Genomic DNA, 26,784 nt, shown 5'->3' with positions numbered 1-26,784 from the left:
CAGCCTAACTGGAAAACTTCCTGGGTGAAAACTTCCTGGGGAAAAACATGGCAAACACATACTAAAATCCACTTAAGCTAACAGAATGGTGCATTAATAAATCTTAACTGAAGGAAACAACTAAATTTGATTCAAGGGATATTCTGTCACTTTCTTTGAGAGAAATAACAGGCTGTCTGTGGAACTGGTGCAGTTTTCCCCTCTCAGTAAATATTGTACTTTCAGTCACTGGTGCCAGAACAAGGGAAGCCAGAGCCCCCCACTTTTTAACGTGAGCGTAATTTGGAGGGCAGAGTGGGCATTGCCCCTTGTGACAGGGTGCGACTCACCACTGTGGTACCTCCTGCTGGCTGTCCTGGGGATTAGCTCGGTATGCCAGTGCACCATCCTAAGGTGGCATCTTGCCACAGTCACTTCTGCTACACACTGCTCTCTGTCCCAGGTGCTTGCAGCCTTCAGCCTGCGAGGCAGCCAGTCCTCCTCCTTCCTCAAGCTCCAGGGAGTGATTGAAGTGGCTCAGCTCCCCAACCCTAATTGGCTGCCTCCTGCGCAGCTTCCCTAGGGCTCTATTAACCCCTTATGGGCCAGTGTGGGGCAGAGGCCCCATCACACACCCCCAAACTGCAAGTCTCAGGCAGGCACAGAGCAACGCTGGAAGGGGCTGTGTTTTGCAGTGAGGGAAGCTGATCATGGTGCTGCAGGTGACTGGTGGGAAGAGCAGAAAGATGATGGGCTGTGCAGCTCATTCCTGGTGAACTACATGCAGCTGCTGGAGGTAGGAGACTGGCTGGACCAGGTGACTAGAGGGTGCAGGGGGCTGGGGCCACAAGGGAGTGCAGGGTTAGGGGAGAAGGGGCATAGGAATCCACTTGGGCTTTGGCCCCCCCACTTCTACAAAGGTTCCAGGTTCAGAGTGGGTAAATCATTTTGTTTTGTTGGTTAATGAATACTTTGTGAAATGTTTATATTTTATGGAAACATGGATTGTTAGTTTTAATAATAACTCTGTTAAGATTACTAAACACAACAGTACGTTCATATTTTATGTATGAAGCTACCCCTCAATTATCTCCCATTGACATAAGAGATCTGCTTTTGCTCATGTGGTCATTTATTTACAATAGTTTACTTCACTGCTAGTGCTATGACTTAACATGTTCTATTTAATGACAAAGAACAGCAGAAACAGCTGTTCAATCTGAGATTCTAATTCAGTTTTCTCATTCTGCAGATGACACTGGGAATTTAATGATGTCCTCCATGCAACTTATCTACTTCTAAGTCATCAAGGGTTTTTTTTGCTTGTTTTGTTTGAATTTGTATTCTCTCTCACACCTTTAACGTTACTGGTGCACTGAAAATTCTGGAGATACAGTACACCTATACATGCCTCTAACATTCATCTGTGTTCTTCGTCTAACCCCTTAACAGCAGATGATTCCACTCATCCAAACCATATGTTCCACACTTTATACTTTAATAAAGACTGAGCATTGACTGAACATTTTCTAACAGTCTGTTTAAAGGACTGCTCTTAAAGATGAGCCAAACTTACACCTACTCAATAAGAAATGTACACCTATGTCTATTTATAAGCAATTTTTATTTGAAAGCTTAAATGACAGACACAATTTGTACCTTCCTCATTTTTGTTTTTTAAATCAAAACATTTTCACTTCCTTATTATCCTTGATTTTCTATTAACGTAATTGTGGCATGACTACTTTCCACAGGAAATAAAATCCATCTCCCCTCCCATACAGAATTATTTACTACAAGTACAGTAGAGAAGTTCAGATGAAAATAAAGAGCAAGATTATGATGAAATACTAAAAGAGCTAATTATATAAAGTGTGGAGATATGGGAACAAAGAATGTGCAGAGACACAGGACACCAATCTTTGAAGGATGTACATACCATGGAGGGAGAAATTATTTAGGATTGTACAAGGAAATAACATAATGAGATGTACCACATGCTTAAATAATGCTGTCAGTCTCCAGTAATTATAGTGGGATAAAGCACTGGATAGTAGCCATTCTCTCAGTCACATCTACTGCTCCTCCTGACCTGTAGAGTCCAAAAACCATGTGGTAACTACAGAGAAACTTCAGTAGAAACAGTACTTCTTTCTTATTCTCCAGATCTCCTCCCTGTATAGAAGTGAAAAGTGTGGCCCCATCAGATTTTAACCTCAAACACAAAAATGTATTTTGAATGTTATAGTACAGGATTTGTAACACCCTGAAAATAGGTTTCTTTAACTATAGCGGCACAACTTCTATAGTTAGAACAACTTTATGCAAATGAATTGGAGGGTGGTGGAGAAAGTGGGAGAAGACACTAAAATAAATCTCTAACTACGGACTGCTCTTAAATACAGGAAAAATGAGACTACTAGCTTTTTGCCTATATATTAATAATTGAAACACATTAGTTCTTCTGTTTCTGTAATGAAATTTAAATTATACATGAAGAGACTATCAATAAGAACAAATCAGAAAACTGTTTGTACACAAAACCCCTAGTATTAGTCTTTCCTCTGTCCCCTCCCCCTTCTGGAAATTTAAATCTTTCACATACAACACAGAATGAAAAAGCTGCATCAAACATTCCTATATTTAATCTGATTTTAACTCAGTGATGCTTGATTAAACATAAATTCAATGACAATGTGACTATGAAATTTTAATAAAAACAGCATTCATGGACCAGAACAATTAATGTTTCTTCAATATACAGATCTAAACTTTTGCAATATTCAGTAAGAACTATTTCTTTTGAGTCTTAACACTTCCAGAAACATATGCACAGTTGTATAAAAATTTCTGATAGCAAAGTTTATCCAACAAGCATATAGATGGCATGTAAGTTAGGTTTTTAGTTTTAAGTCCTTCCTTTTCTGTTACAATATAGCCACAAGTAGACATAATTTGTCTAGATTAGTTTTACACTTTCCCAAAGCTACTTCCCACAAGAGCCTTTTTCTCATTTCCTACTCTTGCAACAAATGTACCACTATTTCTTCTTCACTGCCAATTAAAAAAAAAAATAATCCACATTCCCTATCTTGGGAATGGTAAAAAAAAAAAAGAAAAAAAAAGTGTAAAGTACTGAATAGTCTTTCAAATCAGTCGATCAACATGAAGGTCCATTCCTAGTTGTGAAGGTATCACAGATAATGGGACCCTATTCCGAAATATTAGTCCAGTGTAGCAGCAGAAGCAAAAACAAAAAATCAAACTTAGAGCAGCGCTTAAAAATTTGTAAGCAATAGAGTTGGTAAGGGATATATATTATTTCTCCTCATATTTTAGATGGCAACTATTCAATTAGCCATTTTGCGGACTGGAATGAACAGGTGGGCAAACTTCACAAACCTCTACAAGTGTCACAAATTAACTGCATTCCTAAATACTCCTCATGTGCTTTCTTTCCTGTGGCTCCCATTCCCTTACAACCAATGACAACTGAGGGATGAGAATAACTGCTAATGAACACTGAATTATACTATCAGCTCTTTAAACTTTTTACAGCATATAACTACCCATCCCTTCCATATGTTTTTGTAGCACAGTGAGGACTGGATAACCCCACTTGCAACTGGCAGAATTTTGCCCTAGTGTTGAAGAGTGACCATTAAGTAAATGGCTTTCAAAAGACCAGTCATATTAGGAGACATTGGGAAACTTAAGAAATAGCAGCTTAAATTGTTTGTGTGAAGTTAAAGGTGAAGAATCTTTGGGAGACACTCAAATAGCAGGTAATTGTAAAGCATGTAGGTGTTCCATGGATTTGGAGAAACTCAATTGCCTTTAATAACACTTACTCATTTTCCTATGAAGGAGCCCACAATGATCTCATAGCAAGGCTGGGTCCATGGCAACACCAGGACTGAAACAAGGTAAGACCAAGGCTAGGAACCAGCAGGCACAGGAGCTATTGCAACCAAGACTGCAAATGCTTTGAGCAGACTCTTCCCACTAATAAGACAGTGGAGCCAATCAGCCGGCCTACTACAGGCTGTGCTCATTAGGTTGCCCAGAGACTGGCTCGGCTCCAGGCCCTGATTCCTGATAGGAGAGCACTGAAAAATGAGCCTTAACTCATTATCTGACTTTCCTCAACAGCCCTCTTGAGGTGAACATGTTTGACATATCACTCTCAGATATTATCAGTGATGCTGAGAGAGTAACGAACTGCAAAAGAATATAGTATGCAACGGAATTTTCTATTCATGTTGACAATATCATCCTGCCCATTTGATTTGTGGGGAGAAGCAAGAAATCCGCACAAAAGCTTCAACCATCAAACACTGTCAACAACTCTGATAATACACATTGTGCTGGCAGCAGTTACACTTCGATACAGTTTGAAGTTTCAGCATTGTTTGGTTTTGAAGAGCTTATTTGCAATTATGTAGCAGACAGTCACAGAAAAGACAAGTGCTATATTAAAGAGGTGCACCTCCTGTAAAACAAGCAAAAAAAAAAAAAAAGTTATTCTAACTATTCAGCACAACAGCCAAAATATGCTGAATTCACTTTGGGTGTCACATTATTTTAGAATTTGAAGGCAGAGAGCGTAAAGCATACCTGAAGGATAACATACTTAGAAGCAAGGTCTGTAAGGAAAGGTAAAGAGCTCAACTTATTAAATATAAAGGAGAGTGGGAGGAGACATACCAACCCTTCACGTGTTGCAGACAATTACTAGAGTAAGTGGACAGAAATAAGGTGAACTTAAGCAAAAGCAAGGACAACTCAAGCTAAACACTGGCAGAACATCATACATATGAACAGCTAAACATTGGAACACACAACTAAGGGGGGGAGGGATGCAGGGTATTCTTCTTATTAAAAGTGGAGTTTGCCAAGTCAATTTACAGCAGCAGCAAAGTTCAGTCCCTCAGACTACCATCAAATCTGATCACAGGGCAGTCACCAGTGATGCGTGGCATTGTCTGTTTTTGGCCACAGCTGCACATGGAATCCTTTTGTTGGCCCCAGATGTGAGGGTTGGCTGCATATTTACCCTGGCCCATTTGAAATTGGTTCAGAAGGACACATGAGCAGTGTGGGCAAATCACGGCTGGGTCCACACATGACTGGGTCAGTTATAAGAGAATGGTTTCCGACATCAGCTGCAGACCATTGCTCAAACCACATCAACATCACAGAGAAATCTCGACAGGACAAGTGGGCCCACAATAGGGGCCTCGACAACAAACGTACTGTTGGGTGGTCAAAGATGTCTGTGTATGGTGGTAGGCTCAGGTTTGCCCTGATCTTCTCAACCATTCAGACTAGAGCATCCTCACAATGGATGTGTGGAGGAGTGATGCTGCGTAACACGGGGAACCCGTGGTACTGAGCTGGTCAAAACGTCTCCGTTATGATGCTTATGGTTGAGTGTAGTTGTGTGTCCAATCAGCGGACCACATTCAAAGTCCTTTCTAGAGCTGAATCTTAGCACTTGCCAGCAGACATCTTTGATGTAATTTTGCCCCCCAATGTTGGAGTCATCAGGCTATCCCTGAGAGTACTGCAACATTGAGGGATTGACAGCAACCAAATGCAGCATTATTAGGGTTAGCATTATTAGAGATATTCAATTAGCCAGGCACGATACACATCAATCAGGGATGTTCTACGGAAGATCTAAAAAAGAAAACAAAGATCAGCTCTAGCATGGTGCTAGGGGAAGGATGAGATGACATCAGAGCAAAGTTGCCTGAAGAGTAGCCCAAGAGTAAAATTCAGCCCACAGAGTCCTAATATATAGCCCAGAAAGCCATTTTCTTGCTTTAACAGCAGGAAAATACAAGCAGATCAGCTACAGGTTCTTAAGTTGCTGGCAAATTCAACCAAACCTGTGTGTCTCTTATCAAGGAAGGCACAAGTACAAGCAAATATTCTGGTTATGTGCACTTATAAATGTGTCTTGGAATAAAATACATGCATACTGGATCATACCCTTGGCTTCCTGGCAAATTAGCAGTTTGACCCTTTCTGTCACAATATTTGGGCAACCTTGTATTAGAGGTTCCTCACAACTCAAATTCATTATTGGATTTGTTCATGAGTGATTAACACAATAATTCAGTCTACCAAAATACTCATGATACTCAACACCAGGAGTACTCACTTCTCAGACAAGATTTTTTATTTTTTTGCCAGTGGTTTCCTAAAGCAAAAGTGAATTCATTTAGTTTTTGGTTTATTATATAACTTTCATATCACATTTATTAAATCATCACTTAGCTCATCACACTGAACCTCATGCCTACCTGAAAAGTTTCTCTTCCTGACAGATATCAGCAAACGCACACAAAGCTAAATTCCAAGCCAACAAATTAGTATAAAAATCAAGACAATTTAGAATCTCGGCACTGCCATGTCTGTCTGCAGTTGTTAAGAGCTGAATGGAAATCACTAAGGAGAAGGCAATGGAGAACGTGATAGCAAAGTCTGTTTTTAGTCTGAGTTCATCCCAGTTTGGATTCTAGAGTTTTGTGAAGAGAAAAGTCTTATAGATGCTTTGGTTTAGGCCATGCCTAACTGCAGTCATAGAATATTCCAGCTATTTAACTGGAGCGCTTCTATATGCTTTTTGCCCTTCATGTCTGATGTATTTACCATTATGTACCATGTATAGCACTAGTTTCAGATCAAAAGGCAATTAATGTACCAATTTATACCCAGTACTGAACACTAACAAAACTGAAGATACAAAAGATGGCCTCTCTAAATAAAGTAACATGTTCTTTTCCTTTTTATACTTGCATCGGTTTCCAGTAGCATCACTTATGGCAGCCAGGAACAGGGTCTTCATTCCAGTGTGCTCCCCATTTCTCAGCTACAAGTTTGATGAAGTTGCCATGATTTGCATATAGCTTGAGTTTCTCACTGATGTCAACCCATTTCACTTTCCCAGCATCATCTCCTGCTTCCAGAAGCAAGTTATCCATTGTCTCACCTGATTGCCAAACAAAAGATTTAAGACAGTATTTTATCTTCTTTCCTGCCCTCTCACTATCCTGCATGCTCCATTACTCTCAGCTGCAGGAGGCCTGTTCATGCCAGTTTCACTCCAACTACTGCCATGAAAATGCCATTCCGGTTTTTAGACAGCAGCTAGGACATTAAGCACATTCTTCCTCTGTGTTACAATTACCTCTCTCATACTTACATGCATAACTGACATTATACTGTCGAGCTGGAGACGGAATAGGTAGCCTTAACCCTTGTGTCACCATTTTTGCAGTTTCACAAGTGCCATGGCTAGCTAGTAAAATGAATGTGATTACATGGACTGTCTTCCTGCTAAAATAAGTTTTAGGTTCAACTGATCTCTGCTCTCCTCTGCCCCTATTGCTGCAATGTTTTATACCCTTTATATAGCTAATGGTTGGAAACTTTCCATCCCACATGCCATTCACCAAGATGTAAACCAGATTCTGATACTACTATTTCAGCAGGGTACCTGAAAATACCAATGGCCTAATCCCACACTATAATGAAGAGTGAAGACAACAATAATTGGCTGTCTTTATAGGTCTTCACCAAAAACAATGCCTCTAAACAAGCAACAAGTCCTTTGCATTGGCTAATTACTGGAACAGTTCTGAAAAATTAAATCCCTCCTCCCAAGTTTCATGATGGGACAGAAGAGTAAACCAAATTTAAAGAGATACTGTAGCAAGAACAAGGCTTAGTTAAATGTCTGGTCTCTATCCAATAATTTATACTAAATATATATAAAATCTTAAAAATTAAGTTACATTTTCACGATTCTTCCAATATGTTCGATTGAAATATATATCCTCCCAAAGCACCTATTTTTCTTAACATAATTTAGCCAACTAACCTTTAGGAATATTTATTGGAACCGGCTGAGCTGGAGAAAAAGATTACTGTGTGCCATGGGTGAACACCTCTGGGGAAAAAACTCACCCACTGACTTTTGTTCCATAGATTAACACCTAATTTTCACACTTGATGAGTTAGGTGCATCTCAGGCCCTGTACCACCTTTCTGTCATCTTCCCCCTAGTTTGTAACAGCATATTTAAGGGAGCAACTGCTAAAAAGGTAAAAATGTGGATACCCACCAGGTTCGTCATGGTAGTTCACAGCTTCTGTCTCTATCCAGGCATTATCTGTATTACGAGGATCATCCACATATCCCTTATACACCTAAGAAGAAAACAGACAATCTAAGCTGAGGGCACAACATTATAGGAGATGACACAGAATCTTAAAAGGCCTCACCGTTGGTTAAGGAATGACTGTAAATTGTACTAGTTTGCAATGTTCTGGAAGAGTACATGATCTGCTCCCCCAAACGAGTCAGCACATTCAAAAGCTTTTCCTGTTAAGTTTGAAGACAACCATTTTTGTGCTTTTTCCCATGCTGCCCCTCACACATGGGAGGAGCTCCTTATAATATTTACAAAGCACTTCATTGTCTTACTTCAAATCCCTCTTTAAAAAACACTCCTTTCCCATAATGCAGACAAAAAATCTTGACAGTTAAGCAACTGGTGTGCTTAGACCACTGCCTATCATGCTGACCAATATTTTCTCATTGTTTCCTTATGCCCCCGCCCACCACCCAGGTCTGTATCCACAGTGTCTCTTGTCTTATGCTTCGATTGTAAGCGCCCTGGGGCAGGGGTTGTCTTTTTGTTCTGCATTTGTACAGTGCCTAGCATAGTGTGGGGCTTCTACATGCTACCACAATAATAAATGGTATTAATCATTTAATCACTAGAACCCACTGAGCTCAGACACATTAATTATTGTTCGCAGAAAGGGAATTAATCCACAGGATAAAGATTGGAATGCTCAGTAGAATGGCATTCTAAATAAGTTTCACAGACTCGCTATGATTGCGGCAGTCTGCATCTATCCATTGGTGAGGCACAAAAGTTAACAGAACTGGTGAAAACATTTAAAAATCTGAGAAACCTGAATGAAATTTTCCTGAAAGCTCTGAACCATTTTTCACTGAAATTCAAAATGCCACAGAAAATTTGCAAAGAAGAGGGGGAAAAAGATTTAAAATTATTCTAGACATTACAACCAGTTCTAGTTAATACTCTCAGTTCTTTTTCGATAGCTGCTTTGACAGCTGTCCTTTGAACTGAATGGTTTCTTGTGTGGTCCCTCTCCATTATTGAAGTTTTATAATCATGTAATGTCTCCTGAGGAAAATAATCCATGATCCTGGGCTTTCTTCCACGTCTAGAGCGATATTTATCTATTGAGAGACTAGTAGTTGGTGAGGCATAACAAATGCATCACTGTCCAAAGCTCTCTTTCCTATCAATTCCCCAACTCCATTCCACAGCCTTGAGGTGCCAAGCAATGCAAAGCAGGCTTTACTGCAAAACGGAGGAGCATCAGTAATGATGACCCTTACACAATTTATTGACATGCACTTTCCATTAAGGGACTGGCACAGAATGCGGTGTAAGTACACTGTAATCACCCACATTAGACAAGGATTTAAGGAAGCTGTAGCCAGAAGATTCATAGGGGCTCGTACCTCCAGTAACTCTACTTGGCCATCAAAACAATACACCAGTCTCCCTAAGAAAATGATACATAAAATGAGGATGTAATTGAACTTTTCCAGACTATGCCTTTTCCAGAGTGTAGATCCCAGATAAGCAGGGCTCTATCCAGTTCTCTCTCATGTTACGATTCTACACCCAAACGTGCAACTGGCTGATACCAAAGCACAGTTCCCTGCTAGGAAACCACATATTAAAGTTCAGAAATCCTCAGTTGTAGGGATATTTCCAAGCGAGGAAGGACACAAGTAGAATCCACTCCCACAGTACAGCACAGTGGCATCATGGATGAAACCATTCTGCTACAGTTTTTCTTTAGTCCCCTATAAATTCTATTGATGTTTGAGTATGTTTTTTAATAAGATACAAGGTTACCATAGAAGAAGAAAAGGTTTACCGCAAAATGTTCCTGGTTGAAGAGTCTGTTCATTTGCTTCTCCGTCTCTTCCTTCTCTGCTCTGGATTTCTGTAAGGAGTTTAAGGCCTCCTCACTAAATTCTCGTTTCAGTGTGGCACTGATCTTCTCTCCTGGATCTACCATACCCTAAACAAAAACAAAAACACCCATTGCTGATATCTCTTTGACCCTGTCTGCTCTCCTTATTCCATCTGCTCTTTATTCAGTATGTTCTATTGGTCTGTGTTAGACTGTAAATCATTCAAGGAGGTATAACGGATTTGTGAAGAGTTATGAACACCAATAGTAATCAACAATAATAAAAGAAGCGTGAAATCTGTAAATAAATGAAGCTGGAAAGAATAGTCCTAGTTAGATGCAAATACTGTCTTGTACCATGACAATAAAAAGAAAACAGTTTAATGGCTTTTTGATAAAACAATATTTTAGTTCTCCTTGATGCTTTCTAATGTGCCCTCATATGCCTCACAAGGGGAAGTCATTCAGAGGATATGCACACTAGCTGTCAAATCAATACCAATTACATTTTCATAACCTTACTAGACAATAATTGTCATGTCTGCTTGGTGCTTTGGTTCTTACCCCTGGGATGGCCCATTCCCCACAGTCTTTCCTCTTGATTGCTACAAACTGTAAAATGTTCTTGCCAGAGATTGGGTGAATTATTTTATTGCCACTGCTATCTCTCTTCCACCTGCAGGGAATGACAAACGAGGAAAATTATTTTCCATTCTTTGGAATTAAGCAAGGTCATCAAGTGAATGAGACTGTTTCTGCCCCTGCAGTATTTGCTCTTGAGGTTGGAAGGTATGGTGTGGTGAATGAGGCAGGACTGTAAAACAGAAATCATCATCTTGTAATAAGGCAGCTGAAAGCTGCCCTGAGAGAACTGGATTAAATCCCTGCCTTTGCCAGAGTTCCTAGGTGATGCTGGGCAAGTCACTTAAAACTTTTCACACAAATTGTGGATTCCTTATTTTCTACGTGCCCACTTTTAAATACCTGAGACAAGAGTGCTGAGTGCTCACAATTGCTACTAAAGTCAACATGAATTGTGTTTGCTCAGACACTCTGGCATCAAGAAAGCGTGGTCTGGAGGAATGAGTAAAGGGCTTGGGAATTAGCTACTGCTTATCTGGGAGTTCTTATCCTGGCTCTTCCACTGATTCACTGTGTGCCCTGATAAGTCTCTATGTCCTTGCTTTAGTTTCCTCATCTGTGAAATGGGGATAAAAATGCTCTCTTATCTCCATGGGGAGTTTAATGTTTCTGAAGTATTCAGATATTAGGTTTCAGAGTAGCAGCCGTGTTAGTCTGTATCCGCAAAAAGAAAAGGAGTACTTGTGGCCCCTTAGAGACTAACCAATTTATTTGAGCATAAGCTTTCGTGAGCTACAGCTCACTTCATCGGATGCTGTAGCTCACGAAAGCTTATGCTCAAATAAATTTGTCAGTCTCTAAGGTGCCACAAGTACTCCTTTTCAGATATTAGAGTTATACTGTGGTGATGAGCAGCCTAAAAAGCCTATGAAGAAAGTAATAAATTTGTACTTAGAACAGGGTTTGGATGGAATGCAATAAATAAGCTACAGGGCCTACACTGAACCATGATCATAAAAAGAAATACTGATCTGTTGCCTCACTTCCTGAGCACTACTCATCCTGTAAATTGGATTAGGCAATGGTGCGATGGAAAAAAATGGTATATGATCATGTTATTAAAGACTGTATCACAATGTATATGCCCATGGGGGCCAAATTAAGGTTGCACAATCACCTTAATTCTGACATCTAATTTTTGAGTGCTTGACTTTGCCACCTAACAATTTTTATTTTAATGTGTTTTTGTATGCAATGTTTATATATATATTGAATTTTAATGCAATAATATCATGAAACTGCTATGTGTTTTGACCTGAACAGCAGAGAGGATCTCCTCAGATAAGGCATTAAAACCAGACAGCATCTCAAACAGTGCAGTGGAGATACACATCTCATGATGTGCCGTGCTGAATTTCAGTTATTACCAGTTGTGAATTTCAAACCTTCAATCTTTTAAAAAGGATAACTAGTAATTTTACACAGAGCATTGGAAAGGCCCATTGGCATATTATGATGAGAATAATGCAAGGTATTCTGCCACACCACTGTGCTTTCAGATGTTTTTACCACGTCATCTTGTGTATAGTTTCCTACAGTGGTTTATCAGCTGCGTTATTCCTATTTTTTTTTTTTTAAATCCGCTTCCCCAGTTAAAGTAATGGTCTGTCCTGATTACTTCCCATTCACCTCTCCAAAAATGAAAATAAAGCATTTGCCTAATATTTCATTAAACTAACTGCACATAAATATATCTATTACATGGATGTTACCTATCAAAATATAATCATAGTTTTTCATATACAGGTACCTGACATGTACACATGAATGCAAGTTCTACATTTTTCCATTCTGCTGGCCTATCATCCTCTGATCTTGTCTCCCTTACCTAGTTATAATAGGATCTGCAGCATGGTTTGGTCCCCAGCGCCCTAATAATCCTCGACCCACCAGTCCCGTCCTGCCTGACGGATTTCTGAAAGAGAAGGTGGTACATATGAAATCCCCCATTGTCACAAACATACAGCTAAGAGTAGCATAAAATCCCTCCTTTACCTGTAAAGGATTAAGAAGCTCAGATAAACTGGTCGAAAGGACCAATAAGGGGAGAAGATACTTTCAAATCTGTGGGGGAAGGTTTTTGTTTTGTGCTTCTTTGTGTTCTCTCCGGGACAGCAAGGAACCAGGGCAGGGAAAGTACATCTCCGAAAGCCATACCTGAACTGAGCATCTAAGATTACAAACTGTAAGTAATAGGAAGGAAATGTGTTAGATTATCTTTCGTTTTAGCTTGTAAATTTTCCCTAGGCTAACAGGGAGGTTTATTCCTGGGGTTTTTTTGTGTTTTTCTTTTTTTGTAACTTTAAAGTTTTGCCTAGAGGGGAATCCTCTGTGTTTTGAATCTGATTACCCTGTAAAATTACCTTCCATCCTGATTTTACAGAGGTGCTTCTTTTACTTTTTCTTTATAATAAAGTTCTGCTTTTAAGAACCTGATTGGTTTTTAGTGTCTTAAAGACCCAAGGGACTGGTCTGTGCTCACCTTGTTTACTCTCAAGCCTCCCCAGGAAAGGGGGTGACGGGGCTTGGGGGGATATTTTGGGGAAACAGGAACTCCAAGAGGTCCTTTTCCTAAATCTTTGTCTAACTCACTTGAGGGTGGCAGCAGTACCGTTCCAAGGACAAGGAAGTATTTGTGCCTTGAGGAAATTTTAACCTAAGCTGGTAGAGATAAGCTATGGGAGCCTTTCATGCAGGTCCCCACATCTGTACCCCTAGAGTTCAGAGCGGGGAGGGAACCCTAACACCCATATGTACAAATATTCTGGGAAGTCAGCTTCATTCAAATAATAAGGAACTACAGAAGAAGGAAAGAGGAGGATAACAATGTACATTTGGTCAAGTTCTTAGTGTCGACATATACCTCAGCCTCTCTCTCTCTCTCTCTCAAGGTATGGACAGAAAATATTATTAAACATTTTAGTGAGATCAAGCTCCATTACATTTCCTAAATTTGACAATAAAATACAAAAGTTAAACCACAACACTTTGTTTTGTAAACTCCTATAATGCTGTATTTTAAAATATGGCAAGGGATCCTGGAACTTTGGAGGGACATTCTTTGGTTTGTTCTTTTACCTTGGAATCTAAATACAGAAACCAAACACAGGAAAAAATGAAATGATGTCAAAGAACTAAACTAGTCTCACCTCCAGATCACGACTACAACTCTCCTGAAGGGTCTAAATTGTTCCTACTCCAAGGTAAAGGGTAAAGAGGATGGAACACGTAGCTGCACCATCCCAGGAGCAGTCTAGGAAGGAATTGTGACTGGTTTGCAAGAGCAGTTCTACATGCCAGGGTATGGGGGTCAAGGTCCCAACCTCATTTTGCTGGGGGGAGTAGCAGCCCTTCACAGTCTTCTCTAGCCTCACACATGGGCTGGCTATGTGGGTAGTTCATCGAGAGGAGTAAGGAGACACTGTATACTAGCAGGTAGGGGAAGGTCACAATCTTGCCCTCAGCTTGCTAGTCAGCTTTCCAATCTCATCTCTGATGTGTGAAACACAAGAATGGAGATTATAAACACTTACCTATAGAGAATAAACAGTTTAAATATAATGTGCTAGATTCACCTCTGCTGCAGAGAGGTACAAACTGTACCTTCCTGTGTCTATGAGAACTGCTGCATCCAGTCTGAGAGACTTACACCTCAGGGAAGGAGGTGGTGTTTCCTTAGAAGTTCTGCCAGCAGAAGCTAAAGCAGGAATGCACTGATGCAACACATCCTACAGCACATTCTCCCACACATGTAGATCTACATCCAACCCATCCTCCAATCTTGGGAGCTGGGTTAGCTACAGGCCCACCACTTCATTGCTCCTTTACAGTTCTCTTCTAAGCAAACTTTCTGGTGTGGGACTTTGCACCAGTGAAGTCAGCACAGATAATGTGCTGTTCTGGTCTAGTATGTAACACATGGTAAATTAGATACAAAAGACATTAAAAACACACCTTCTCAAATGACATTTGTGAGGAGTTCCCCTCAGGGTGCCACCAGGAACTGGGGTACACTGAGCCCTCTGACCCACCAGCCTGGGCCCCCTCTCACATTGCACTGTTCTGACAAGCTGCAGACATGCCCCCAGGCCTACACTTCCACCAGCATACACCCTAGGGACACATCCAGTTGCAGTTACATGCAAGCTCTCTGCCTAGCCACTGCAAGAAACAATAGAAAGGCTACAGCCAAGGTAACTCTCAGCTCCCCAGGCACGCACCCCCTCTGGAGTATAAACCCAAAATTATATCGTCTTGAGCTGCACAGGAAACTGTACAGTGTAAGCTCATAGAGTTCACCCCCCTGTCCCCTCAATTTTAGAGAGGAATATGCAACAGCCTTTGTCCCTTGAGCTACAATTTCCCACGCACTTCACTCCAACTCACCGGTTTAGATAAAGCAAAAGCAAGTTTATTAATTGAAGATAGATTTTAAGTAATAGCAAACAGATCAAAGCAGATTACCTAATAAATAAACAAAAACACAAACTAAGTCTAAGATACTAGAAAGACAGGACATGAATTAGCAAATTCTCACCCTAGCTGATGATACAAGCAGGCTGCAGATTCTTAAGGGACAAGCTGCATTTGCCTGATGGCTTGGAATCCCCAGGTCTTTCATATACAGATTGAAATTCCTTTTGCCTGGATCCAGCACTTTCCCCAGTTCAGTCTTTGTAATATTGATATCTCAAGATGGAATCCAGAATCATGTGGCTTGGGTCACATGTCCTTGTAGAGTCATAGCAGCCATTACTTACAGGCTGTCTGGAGTGTTCTCAGAAAGGCTCACCAAGTAGGAGATAAGCTTCTCCTAAGGCCTATTGTTTTCCCTAATGGCTCATTGCCCTGAATAGGCTCTTCCCAACCAGCCATCTAGACTGAAAGCATCTTGTCTAATGGGCACTACACAGGTGTAACTACATTTGAAATACAGATACAGAGTCAATATTCATAACTTCAGCTACAAAAATGATACATGCATACAAATAGTTAACCACATTCAGCAAATCATAACTTTTTCAATGACATCTCACATGACTTATCTTGTACAAAATGCACCATAATTATGTCATAATCATACCATAATAATATTACTATGACAATATGTGGTGCAGTGTCACAACATTGACACAGAAGATTAAGGAGTAAAAACACCTACCTGGGCCTCCCATTTTCAACCTCATACAAGCCACTCAGACTCCTCCTCTCCACTTGTCCATCCTTCTCATTGAATCTGGGAGAAAAGTTTTTGGCACTGTTTCAGGGAAGAATAGTATAGAGTAAGTTACTAAATAACCAACAGCTGTTATTTATAGAGGCTGTAATGCCATCCAAAGGATTTGAAACACCAAAAATCTCAGGGCTGGCAGTTGGTTCACCAAAATGTCTAAAACTGAATTGCAGCCCTATTTTTCTAAGCTTTTCCCCTGCCCCCAATTAAAATGTCAGTATTTGCAAACTGCAGAATCTCTCAATACTTCTAACAGGTGATATATGGATTTGACATTTTAAGTTTCTAAAATATCCACCTTTTGGGATGATACTTTCCATGACTGATTCTGGCCCAAAGTGCGTGTTTGTTTTAAAGTTTGAACAAAATCCCTTTGTCCACTTTTGAATTTGGCAAACATTTATTTTTCCCATTTTATAAATTTTTAACCAATTTTTTTGGAGCCAGGTCTACAGGACAAAATAGCCAAGCTTTGACACTTGACATAGATACAATCCCCGAGGAGACCTTTGATTGGCTGTGATTTATCAGAATTATGAGCACATGAAAAATACACACTAACCACTTTTCCAATTAAATCACTGACTTTCGGAGTTTGCATTTAATTCCCATCAGTGCCTTTGAAAACCACGCCACGAGTCTATAGAGGGGCATGCACACACAGACATATAGAATGTGCATATTTCAAAAGGTTTTTTCATCAAATATTCATAACTTTACAACCATTGACCCAGTTTTCTTCGAACCTGGCTTGCTTGGAAGATTACACTGACACACAACATCTGGATCAGCACTTTTAAGAATTATGAACATTTAGAGGGAGAATATACCCTGTGCTATGGCTACTTTGCACTAGCACAGTATATATTTCTACCCTAAGTCTTACAAGAGTCCTTGGTATGAGATGCTGTGCAAATAATAGTATAATAATAAATGTAATCAAATATTAACGCAAAGTCAGGAAACATGAAAATTAAGATTGAAGCACTAACTAACTTTATTTCTCCCCTTTTGTGCACGTGTTTGCATACAGTTTAAATACAGCATCACAAGATATCTTAGACACATACATATCTAGTGTTGCAGAATATGTAGATTGCATTCTTTAATAAACAGTGTATGATTACAATATTAGACAGGATTGATATACATATGTACAAGCAAGCAGAGTTAAAGCTGGGCACTCAACCTTAACTTCTGAATTTCTTGAATCCAAGTGGTCAATTCTAGAATTCTAACATTGTATTATTACTGTCTGTTTGCATTTCATATACAAATACAAACAAACAAATGGAAATGTATATATTATGAAACACTTTCTCTGCCTCTATATAGCTGCTGCAGCAGTATTCTAGCCCTGATGTCGACAACGACTGAAAGGACAGTGTACCAAGACTGAGATTTTACTCATCTTTATCCCATATAGAAAGGAAGCTCCCTCCTCATGTTACTAACCCCTTTCACTGCCATAGAAATGTGCATGTGTTACAGAACTAGCTTCATTTGAATATCCAGCTGTGCCTGGTACACCCATTCATTCTAGAAGAAAATTACTACCTATTCCATAGTCACAGGTGCAGTGCAGTAGAAGATGTTTGGACAGTTCACAGAGCCTATCCAAATTATACAGTACTCTAGCCAGGATTATTAAGTCCATCACTTTCACAAGTACCAGGTGCACATGTAATTTTAGGAAAGATATTTAAAGCAGAAGTAGATCAAACTTCTCTCTATCAGCTGTATTTAAAACAAATTCCTTCCTTTCTCTACACTGGGTAGCAGAACCACATTCATCTAGAAGAACCCCCAATTTCTTTTGGTCCGACACTGCTCACCTGATCTGCGGATCTGCCCACGTAGGTCCAGCCAAGACAGAGGCTGCAGTGTATTCCACAGGTCTGTAATCCTCCCACTCAACTAGCCAGCCCACTTTATCAGTAGGTACTTTGCTGCGCTCAACCTTTGACCCTGGATATGGGGAGGTGTGAGCTTTGTTGTGGACATTTTCATTTGGATTGTAACAGCTCAGCATGCTGACAGGGTAAAAATGGAACCAATGTACTGGAACTGACCTATTGAGGGGGGGAAAAGAGTAAGTGTTACACTCCTGAAAATATATTAATGAAGTTATTTAATTCCAAGTTTTAGAATTCCAAATTGTAAAGAGAGAAAAAAAAGACATGGTGTTAAAATTGTTAAAGTCGTAGTAACATATTAAGCTTACAAATATACAGCCAGTTCCATCTGCCCAGTGATTAAGCTGTAGTTGAGTAAACCAGAGAAATTTCTTCCTCTGATCTATCTACTCACAGGCTCTGAATATTGAATACCTTTTCAGCCCTAGCCAAACAACGCACTTTTACTAAAACCAAAGAAACTCAAAAAAACTGGATGATCTGAGCAAAATTGCAGCATAATTCTTCAACAGATTATAACAACTCATTATATGACCAAAAATACTTTGAGTAAAGAAGTGGTGACATTCCAAAAATACAGCATAGTTCAGCTCATTGGAATTACATTATAGTGTTACATAAGTATTATGAATACACACATCAGGAATTGTCATGTTGCTTCTTTTTATTTTATTTATAAAAAAGCGTACAAATCCAAATGAATAAATAGGCGATAATATTGCCCCATTCCTCAACTAGACCCACAACCTTTCCATCTGAGATCTCTTTTCCTAGCTATACTTCCTATAATTTGGTAAAATTAATTCCTCTCTACAAGAATGAAAAATTAATATATCAAGACTGTCATGACTTTCAGTAAAATTATATAATAGGCCCAAAACTGTAAACATATGCAAGTGAGTAACTTGTCTCCAATGGTAACTACTTGCGACAAACTTACTTAAAATCATCTGCTGCTTTTCGGGATTTTACCAGAACTATGTACCATACTAAGGGCCAAATTCACTCATTGGATATGCATGTGCAACTCACATATTTGCAACTCCAAGTTCAACAGATCTGATGGCAGAATTTTGATTTTAATATCTGAAATACCCTGCCACTCCATCGAAAGTGTAACAGGGGTAAATAAGTAAATAACAGGGCTAAATAAGCCCTGATCATGCCAAAACAGACATAACTTTTACACAAATAGTCCCATGAGACACTTCAGTGGGACTACTCATGTAAAGTTAAGCATGCACATACATATTTGCAGGATCAAGGCCTTAGACCTCAACCTAGCTTTATTGTTTATGGGAAGTAGCAGGGTTATGTCACTGCTGTGTTATAATTTAAATACCTGTAGGCCAGCTCTCTGAATGGATGGAGTAGTGGGTGGAGGAGTCGGCAGCTAGGGTACCTGACAGCAACAGCAGACAGAGTTACAGTGAGGGACACCACAGTAACAGTCCGGGCCAGACACCACCTTGCCATCACATGCAGGATGCTCACAGGAAACTTTGTCTCCCCAGAACACAGTGCCCAACAGCCATGCAGTGACCTGACCTGTCAGGAGATGAAGTAGGAAACATTTGATGTGTCGTCTTGTCCACCTCACTCCCTACAAGGAAGAGCCATATTAATTTATTGTATAACTTAAGTTGAATTCTTTGTGGGGTAGGGCAGGAGGGGGAATCCTAAACACAGAAATAGTAAACCAGATTGTACTGTCAGTTATTCCAGTTTTGCAGAGGTGCAACTCTACTGACTTCAGGGAAGTCACACTAGATTTAGACAAATGGTCCAACAATTTTAAAACTGTACGTTTTAAATCTTCTTTTAAACAAACAGAATTGTGCTAACAAACTACCAGGTAGCTGCTCATCATTTAACGATCAAAGTGATATTTTACCCCTTTCCACAGTTAAATCTCTTGAAAACATGTGCAGAAGGTTTAATTGAAGACTAAGCTATTAATTATTGTTTTATCTAATTGGAATGAGTTACGTGTCCTAATGCTGCAATGATTTACACTCATGCTTACATTTAACCATGCAATACTTACATGAAAAAAGTACATGCATGAAGTATTTGCAGGATCAGGGCGATAGCACTGTGTGCCCTGTCATTGCTGGCCAAAGCTTGGAAAGAACTGTCTTGGACCTTGGGTAGTCATTTATTCCTGTGCAAAGTGGTCATAAAATATGATTATTCTGATCTGGTAATATTTTACACATACTACGTACGTGTATACATGACTATGCAAGGTCCAAGACAGTGGAGAATCACGTCCAAGGGTCCATCTGTACTTCAACAATGTGACTGAGGTTTTATTTTAGCTGAAGGCATGTGTTTTGACAGGTGAAGGACCACAGTTCTAGTCCCTGCTGTGCAGGTCTGTCAGGATTATCTAGTAATTATGTTTATAGAAGTGCCTTAATTGCAAAGTGGCTCCTGACTGCTGTTTCCAGTGCCCTGCAAAACCATAACATGAATAGATGGGATACTAGAAAAAAAAACTGTTGTTTTTGAGTAGCAGATCATTAAGAATTAACCTGAACAGGGCCACTATGCACAAGCTCCACAATTAAGGTTAAAACTAGGGTTCCATTTTGAACAGTAGGTTCACTCCCATTATAACTATCCAAAGGAAAGGTGGTGGGGATTTTTTTGGTTTTGTTTGTTTGTTTGTTTAATATTAGTTCAGGGTATAAGCTAGAAGTTTTTGGTAGGTTTCAAAACAACTCACCTGTTGTTAAGGATGTCTAAAAAAAAAAAAAAAGGCAGTTTTTCAGTTGTTTTTTGGCACAGGTAAACTATCACATTGTGTATGTTTATCCAAGACACCGTATGACCTGCAAGGGCAGGGCTGGCCTTACCATGAGGCGAACTGAGGCCGCCTCAGGTGCCAGACTGTGGGGCGGCCCAGAGTGTAGAAAATTGTGTCTGCTGCTGGTGCATATGTATTCTCTCTGCTCTAGATGCACAGAGATGGTGGAGTGCTGTGCTGGAAGAAGGAGGGCACAAGACACATAGCAGGCAGGCAGGAGAAAAGGTGAGAGGAAACAACAGAAAGCAGCAGGAACCGCAAGGAGAGAGAGGAGGAGGAGCCTCTTATGTACCTCTCTAGCACCCCCAGGAGCCTGGACTGATTAACACCAGCTTCTCAGGAAGCTTCCTGTGTGGCTTCCCTGAACCCACTTGAGGAGAACAGGCAGTCAACTGAAGTAGTAGGAGCCAGTTAGGCCCTTAAAACGCTGATATCTTCCCTCACTCAGGCCCTGCGACCAGCCTGCTTATTTGTATAACCAACAATGAACTTGGAGATGCCAATCCACAGCTGGGCTTTCCCAGGAATATGCCTTGGCTGGTAAGGAACTCAGTCATGCATGGACATGTGACTTGCCCAGGTGACTCCAAAACTCCATTTTGTCTTCAGCTGGCTAAAGAGAGAGCCTCTCCACCGCCAAAGATACCTGAAAGAAACTGGAACAAATGACAGTAACCACACAACGTGTGAGTGATTGCTGGACCCAGACTAGAAGGAGATTAGTCTGTAAAAGAAAGCTTACTGGAACTGGGGAGGTTTTTATCTGTATTCTGTTTTATTACCGTACTAGACATAGACTTGCATGTTTTATTTTATTTTGCTCGGTAATTCACTTTGTTCTGTCTATTACTACTTGGAACCACTTAAATCCTACTTTCTGTGTTTAATAAAAATCACTTTTTACTTATTAACCAACCCAGAGTATGTATTAATACCCGGGGGGGGGGGGGAGGGACAGATGTGCATATCTCTCAGTCAGTGTTTTAGAGGGCGAACAATTTATGCGTTTACCCTGTATAAGCTTTATACAGGGTAAAACAGATTTATTTATGGTTTGGAACCCATTGGGAGTTGGGCATCTGATTGTTAAAGACAGGAACATGTCTGCAAGCTGCTTTCAGTTAAGCCTATCGCTGTTAGGGGACGTGGTTCAGACCTGGATCTGGGTTTGCAGCAGGCTAGCAGGTCTGGCTCAAACCAGGCAGGGCACCGAAGTCCGAAGTGACAGGGCAGCAAAGCAGGGGTAGAAGTAATCTTGGCACATCAGGTAGCAGTCCCAAGGGGGTTTCTGTGATCCAACCTGTCACACCCTTCAATTGAGTGTTGAGAACCACGATAGCTGGCACAGAACAGCAGTCATGAGGGAAAGAAGAAAACGCCCCATTCAGAAAAAGAAAGAAAGCAAAGGAAGCTTTTCTATCTAAGCAGGAAGGAGCTCTCCTGAGATACATAGACACAAATGTTCACGGTGAGCCTTCTGGACACAGTGAGGATGTGAGTGGTGAGGAGATGCCTGATCTTCCAGTTAGTCAGAGTGCAGGTGACCTGGCAGCTACTGCAGCATCCATATCTCCATTTCAAATGGATGTAACCATGCACATTCCTGAAGAAAAGTGTAGATCAGAGAAGAGTTTGGTGGAGGAGCAAAAAACAGCTGCTGCTGAGTTTAGTTCCTTAAGTCTAGATGATCCAGAACTGTGGACCCACTTGAGCAGTAGCCTGAGGGACTTCCTTGTACTGCATGGGCCACAGCAAGTGAAAAACTTCATGTTCCCCAAAGACAATGAAAATAGAAGTTTCCATCCAACACATTACTGGCGTGAAATCCCCAATGGTGACAAAGTGCAGAGGCCATGGCTTATGTGCTCCAAAACCCAGAATGCTGCATACTGTTTTTGTTGCAAACTCTTCCAGTCACATTGGGTTCTACAGGAACAAAGGACTGGAAAAATCTGGCTAGAAATCTGGCATGCCATGAGACGGCAGCAAATCACCAGAGAGCATTCCATAGGTGGAAAGAGCTTGAGATGAGACTAAGGTTAAAAGCCACCACAGACAATCAGCATCAAGAGAAGATTGCATCAGAGCCTCTTTACTGGCAAAATGTTTTGAAAGGGCTCATTGCCATGGTGAGAATGCTTGCTACCCAAAACCTACCACAGCGTAGCACTTCAGATCAGCTGTACGTGCCAAACAATGGAAACTTCCTTAAAATTGTGGCGCTGATGGCTGAGTTTGATGCTGTACTCCAGGAGCATCTAAGAAAAGTCACCATCCAAGAAATGTACACACACCACTACCTTAGAAAAACAATTCAAAATGAGATCATACAGTTACAGGCAAGAAAAGTCAAACAGAAGATTGTGGCAGATCTGAAGTCAGCAAGATATTACTCTGTTATTCTGGACTGCACGCCTGACATCGGCCATACGGAACAAATGACTTTACTGGTGCGTTTTGTAACAACAACAGAACCTAGGGAAAATGTCCCTGCAACGGTGACTGTCAGAGAGCATTTTCTAGAATGTATTGACATTGATGATACTACAGGATCTGCTATGACAAATGTGCTTCTTAAAAAGCTGGAAGATACGGAACTGTGACAGCTGACATGAGAGGTCAGGGCTACAATAATGGTGCCAACATGAGAGGAAAGAACAGAGGAGTGCAGACACGGATCCGAGAGTTAAACCCTCAAGCTTTTTTTTGTCCCAGGCAGTTCTCATTCATTGAACTTGGTGGTCAGTGATACAGCATCAGCTTCTAGTGAGGCTGCTGAATTTTTTAATGTCATTCAAAGCATTTTTCTCTGCATCAACTCATCGATGGCCAATTTTGAAGCAACATCTGAGAACATCCTCTCTGACAAAGAAACCACTGAGTGCCACACGATGGGAAAGTCGAGTGGAGGCGATAAAGCCTAACAAACACCAAATTGGAAAGATATATGGTGCCATAGTCGCCATTATGGAGGGTAATGCTATGACAGGAACTGTTCATGGGAGAACAATGTCAGAGGGAAATGGAATCACCAGAAACATACATAACTTCCAATTTCTGTGTGGCTTAGTGTTGTGGCATGACATACTCTTTGAAATAAATGTTGTAAGCAAGAGACTCCAAGGTGTTGACCTCTATATATGTGGTGCAATGGAACAACTGGACAAAGCAAAGTCATACCTACAGTCTTACCAGTCAGATGAGGGATTTAAAAACGTTCTGAAGAGTGCACAGAAGTTGGCAGAGGAACTTCACGCTGAAGCTATTTTCCCACCCATTCAAGAATACAAGAGTCACCGAAGACGATGACATTTTGATTACGAGACACAGGATAATCCCATAAGAGACCCCAAACAACAATTCAAAGTTGAATTCTTTAACCAGGTGCTAGATTGTGCAATACAGTCAGTTGAAGAATGTTTCATACAGCTCAAGGAACATAGCAGTGTATTTGGGATGTTGTATGATATTCCAAAACTCCTCACTATACCTGAAGAAGATCTACACCAGCGATGCAAGGCACTAGAGACAGTGTTGACACATGATGACATGCACGATATTGATGCAAGTGATTTAGGTGATGAACTGAAAGCCCTTTCAAGATACATTTCAGCAGGATCAACTCCAAAGGCTGTTCTGGAATGTACACAAATAAGATGACCAACCCTCTTTCCAAATGCTTTTGTTGCTCTGTGCATACTTCTAACACTTCCTGTAACAGTTGCCAGTGGCGAACGCAGCTTCTCCACGCTGAAGTTAATAAAAACACACCTACACTCCACAATGGTCGGCCTTGCAAACATCTCAATAGAGCATGAGCTGGCCCAGACTGTGGACCTTCAGCAGGAAGCAGTTCAAATCTTTGCAGCCAAGAAGGCACAGAAAGCACCACTTTGAGTATTCAAACAGATAAAAATGCCAGTGTTTAGTATAGGTTTCAGAGTAACAGCCGTGTTAGTCTGTATTCGCAAAAAGAAAAGGAGTACTTGTGGCACTTTAGAGACTAACCAATTTATTTGAGCATAAGCTTTCGTGAGCTACAGCTCACTTCATCGGATGCTTATGAAGCTCACGAAAGCTTATGCTCAAATAAATTGGTTAGTCTCTAAAGTGCCACAAGTACTCCTTTTCTTTTTAGTGTTTAGTATGCAGACAAGAAAAGTTACATTTGCTGTTCAGGTGTTTGAAAGTTAAGTGTTACTTAAAATTTTTTGCACAAGGCATTTTAAGTTCTTAGTTGTCCTTTATTGGGGTAGGTAGCAGAGCATCCAACAGAGAAGAACAGGAAGAAGGCAGAGTTAAGACCTTTCAAAGTTTTGGCCCAAGCAAGGTGGCAGGGGGGCGTCATTCAAGCCCTCCGTCTCAGGTGCCAAAATATTGTAGGCCAGCCCTGTGCAAGTGTTTCCTTTAACTGCTTATTTTGAAAGTCTTAACAAATTCAGTCACCCAGGAACCTGGCAGCTGTCACTGTGTGGCAACATTCTGTGGCCGCTTGGAATCCAGACACAGTGGGGACACAACTCGCATGCTCTTGCTCTAAAAGAGCAGGACCCCATCCCTAGAGCTAAAAGGAGGACTTGTGGCACCTTAGAGACTAACTAATTTATTTGAGCATAAGCTTTCGTGAGCTACAGCTCACTTCATCGGATGCATTCAGTGGAAAATACAGTGGGGAGATTTATATACATAGAGAACATGAAACAATGGGTGTTACCATACACACTGTAAGGAGAGTGATCATTTAAGATGAGCTATTATCAGCAGGAGGGGTGGGAGAAAACCTTTTGTAGTGATAATCAAGGTGGGCCATTTCCAGCAGTTGACAAGAACGTCTGAGAAACAGTAGGGGGGAGGGGTGGAATAAACATAGGGAAATAGTTTTACTTTTGTGTAATGACCCATCCACTCCCAGTCTCTATTCAAGCCTAAATTAATTGTATCCAGTTTGCAAATTAATTCCAATTCAGCAGTCACTGTTTTTGCAGTTCTTTTGTTGAAGAATTGCCACTTTTAGGTCTGTAATCGAGTGACCAGAGAGATTGAAGTGTTCTCCGACTGGTTGTTGAATGTTATAATTCTTGACATCTGATTTGTGTCCATTTATTCTTTTATGTAGAGACTGTCCAGTTTGACCAATGTGCATGGCAGAGAGGCATTGCTGGCACATGATGGCATATATCACACTGGTAGATGTGCAGGTGAACGAGCTAGCCTCCCTGTCAGCAATTCAGAAGCCATTCATCAAAGAGCAGGGGCGCTAGCTAATTCCTTACACGCCCCTGGGGAGCGGGGAAGGGGAGAGGAGAGGAGCGTTACAAGAACCCCGCAGGTTGACACATGCAAGAGCCCCCAGAGGCCAGGTCTAAGTCAGCTGTGACAGATACCAAAGCAGCGTGCTGTGCGCTGGGGTCTACAGCCCGCCCCTGCCATGATCGAGTCTGCCCGCCTGCACAGCACAGGCCACAGGCCTTCCCCACAGGCACTCCCAGGGCCGAGGGCCCGGTAACACAGCCAGCCCTGACCGCCCGTGACCGGGAGCCCACCGCGGCCCTGCTGCCGCCGTTCCGGGCCCAGGCTGCTCCACAGGGACCCGGGACCATGTGGGGATGTTGCTCGCCCCCGAGGGCCGCCCGCACCAGGGCACCAGGGCACCAGGCCGCCCCGCGGGACCCAGCGGGGGATGGGTGCAGGCCAGGAAGCGGGAGCCCCGATGCGAAGACGGGAATCGCCCCGATCCCCGGCTAACACCCCCTGCTCGCCCAGCGCCCCCCTCACCCCAAGGCAGCCTCCGCCCTGGCCGGGAGGGCCTCTTACCCCCTGGCGAGGCTGGCTGCCTCCTTCCGTCCCACCCCCGGGCTCACAGGGCTACTAGCCTGGACCTCCCCCTCGCCCTGAAACTCCACTAGCGATAGGGCAATGCCCGGGTCAATCAAGCCTCATTCTGGCAGCCGATTGGGGCCACGGCAGCCGCCATGGAAACGAGCAATGCGTCGCTCACCAGCTTCGCTCTGACTGGAGTACAGCCGGAAGCGGGCGGGTCCCAACCGCGCCGACGAGGGCAGCGACCGGCTGTCGCTTCCCCTCGGCGCTCGCGTCTGCACCTCTCGCGAGAGCTGCTGTGACGTGCTGCCTCCTCCCTACCTAACGGCGCTTGACTCCTCCCAG

The 26,784-nt window shown here is 41.6% G+C and overlaps 1 protein-coding gene across 6 annotated transcripts; it reads right to left on the bottom strand.

The window, feature by feature from the left end:
- Positions 1-1,584: 1,584 nt before the first annotated feature.
- Positions 1,585-26,468, bottom strand: NUDT9 (nudix hydrolase 9). Of its 6 annotated transcripts, none has more exons than XR_013345874.1 (10): positions 26,434-26,468; positions 19,150-19,355; positions 17,727-17,963; positions 15,820-15,915; positions 12,487-12,573; positions 10,581-10,692; positions 9,978-10,124; positions 8,114-8,198; positions 3,831-6,979; positions 1,585-2,154 (listed from the first exon to the last, which is right to left on the bottom strand). XR_013345874.1 is itself a non-coding variant. In XM_077815013.1 (10 exons), the coding sequence occupies exons 2-9, from the start codon at positions 19,281-19,283 to the stop codon at positions 6,804-6,806; spliced, it is 1,074 nt and encodes a 357-aa protein (XP_077671139.1). In that variant the 5' UTR covers positions 19,284-19,355; positions 26,434-26,468; the 3' UTR covers positions 1,585-2,150; positions 6,783-6,803. The 6 variants fall into 6 exon arrangements, 5 of the variants coding, with proteins under 5 accessions (XP_077671139.1, XP_077671138.1, XP_077671135.1 ...); XM_077815013.1 differs by having other exon boundaries at positions 1,585-2,150; positions 6,783-6,979; XM_077815012.1 differs by having other exon boundaries at positions 1,585-4,471; positions 6,787-6,979.
- Between the last annotated feature and the right edge of the window lie 316 nt (positions 26,469-26,784).

Source organism: Eretmochelys imbricata, chromosome 4, assembly GCF_965152235.1.
Source record: "Eretmochelys imbricata isolate rEreImb1 chromosome 4, rEreImb1.hap1, whole genome shotgun sequence".
Taxonomy (NCBI): Eukaryota; Metazoa; Chordata; order Testudines; family Cheloniidae; genus Eretmochelys; species Eretmochelys imbricata.
The sequence above is the reverse complement of the archived record's forward strand: the minus strand, read 5'-3'. Positions and strand labels throughout refer to the sequence as shown.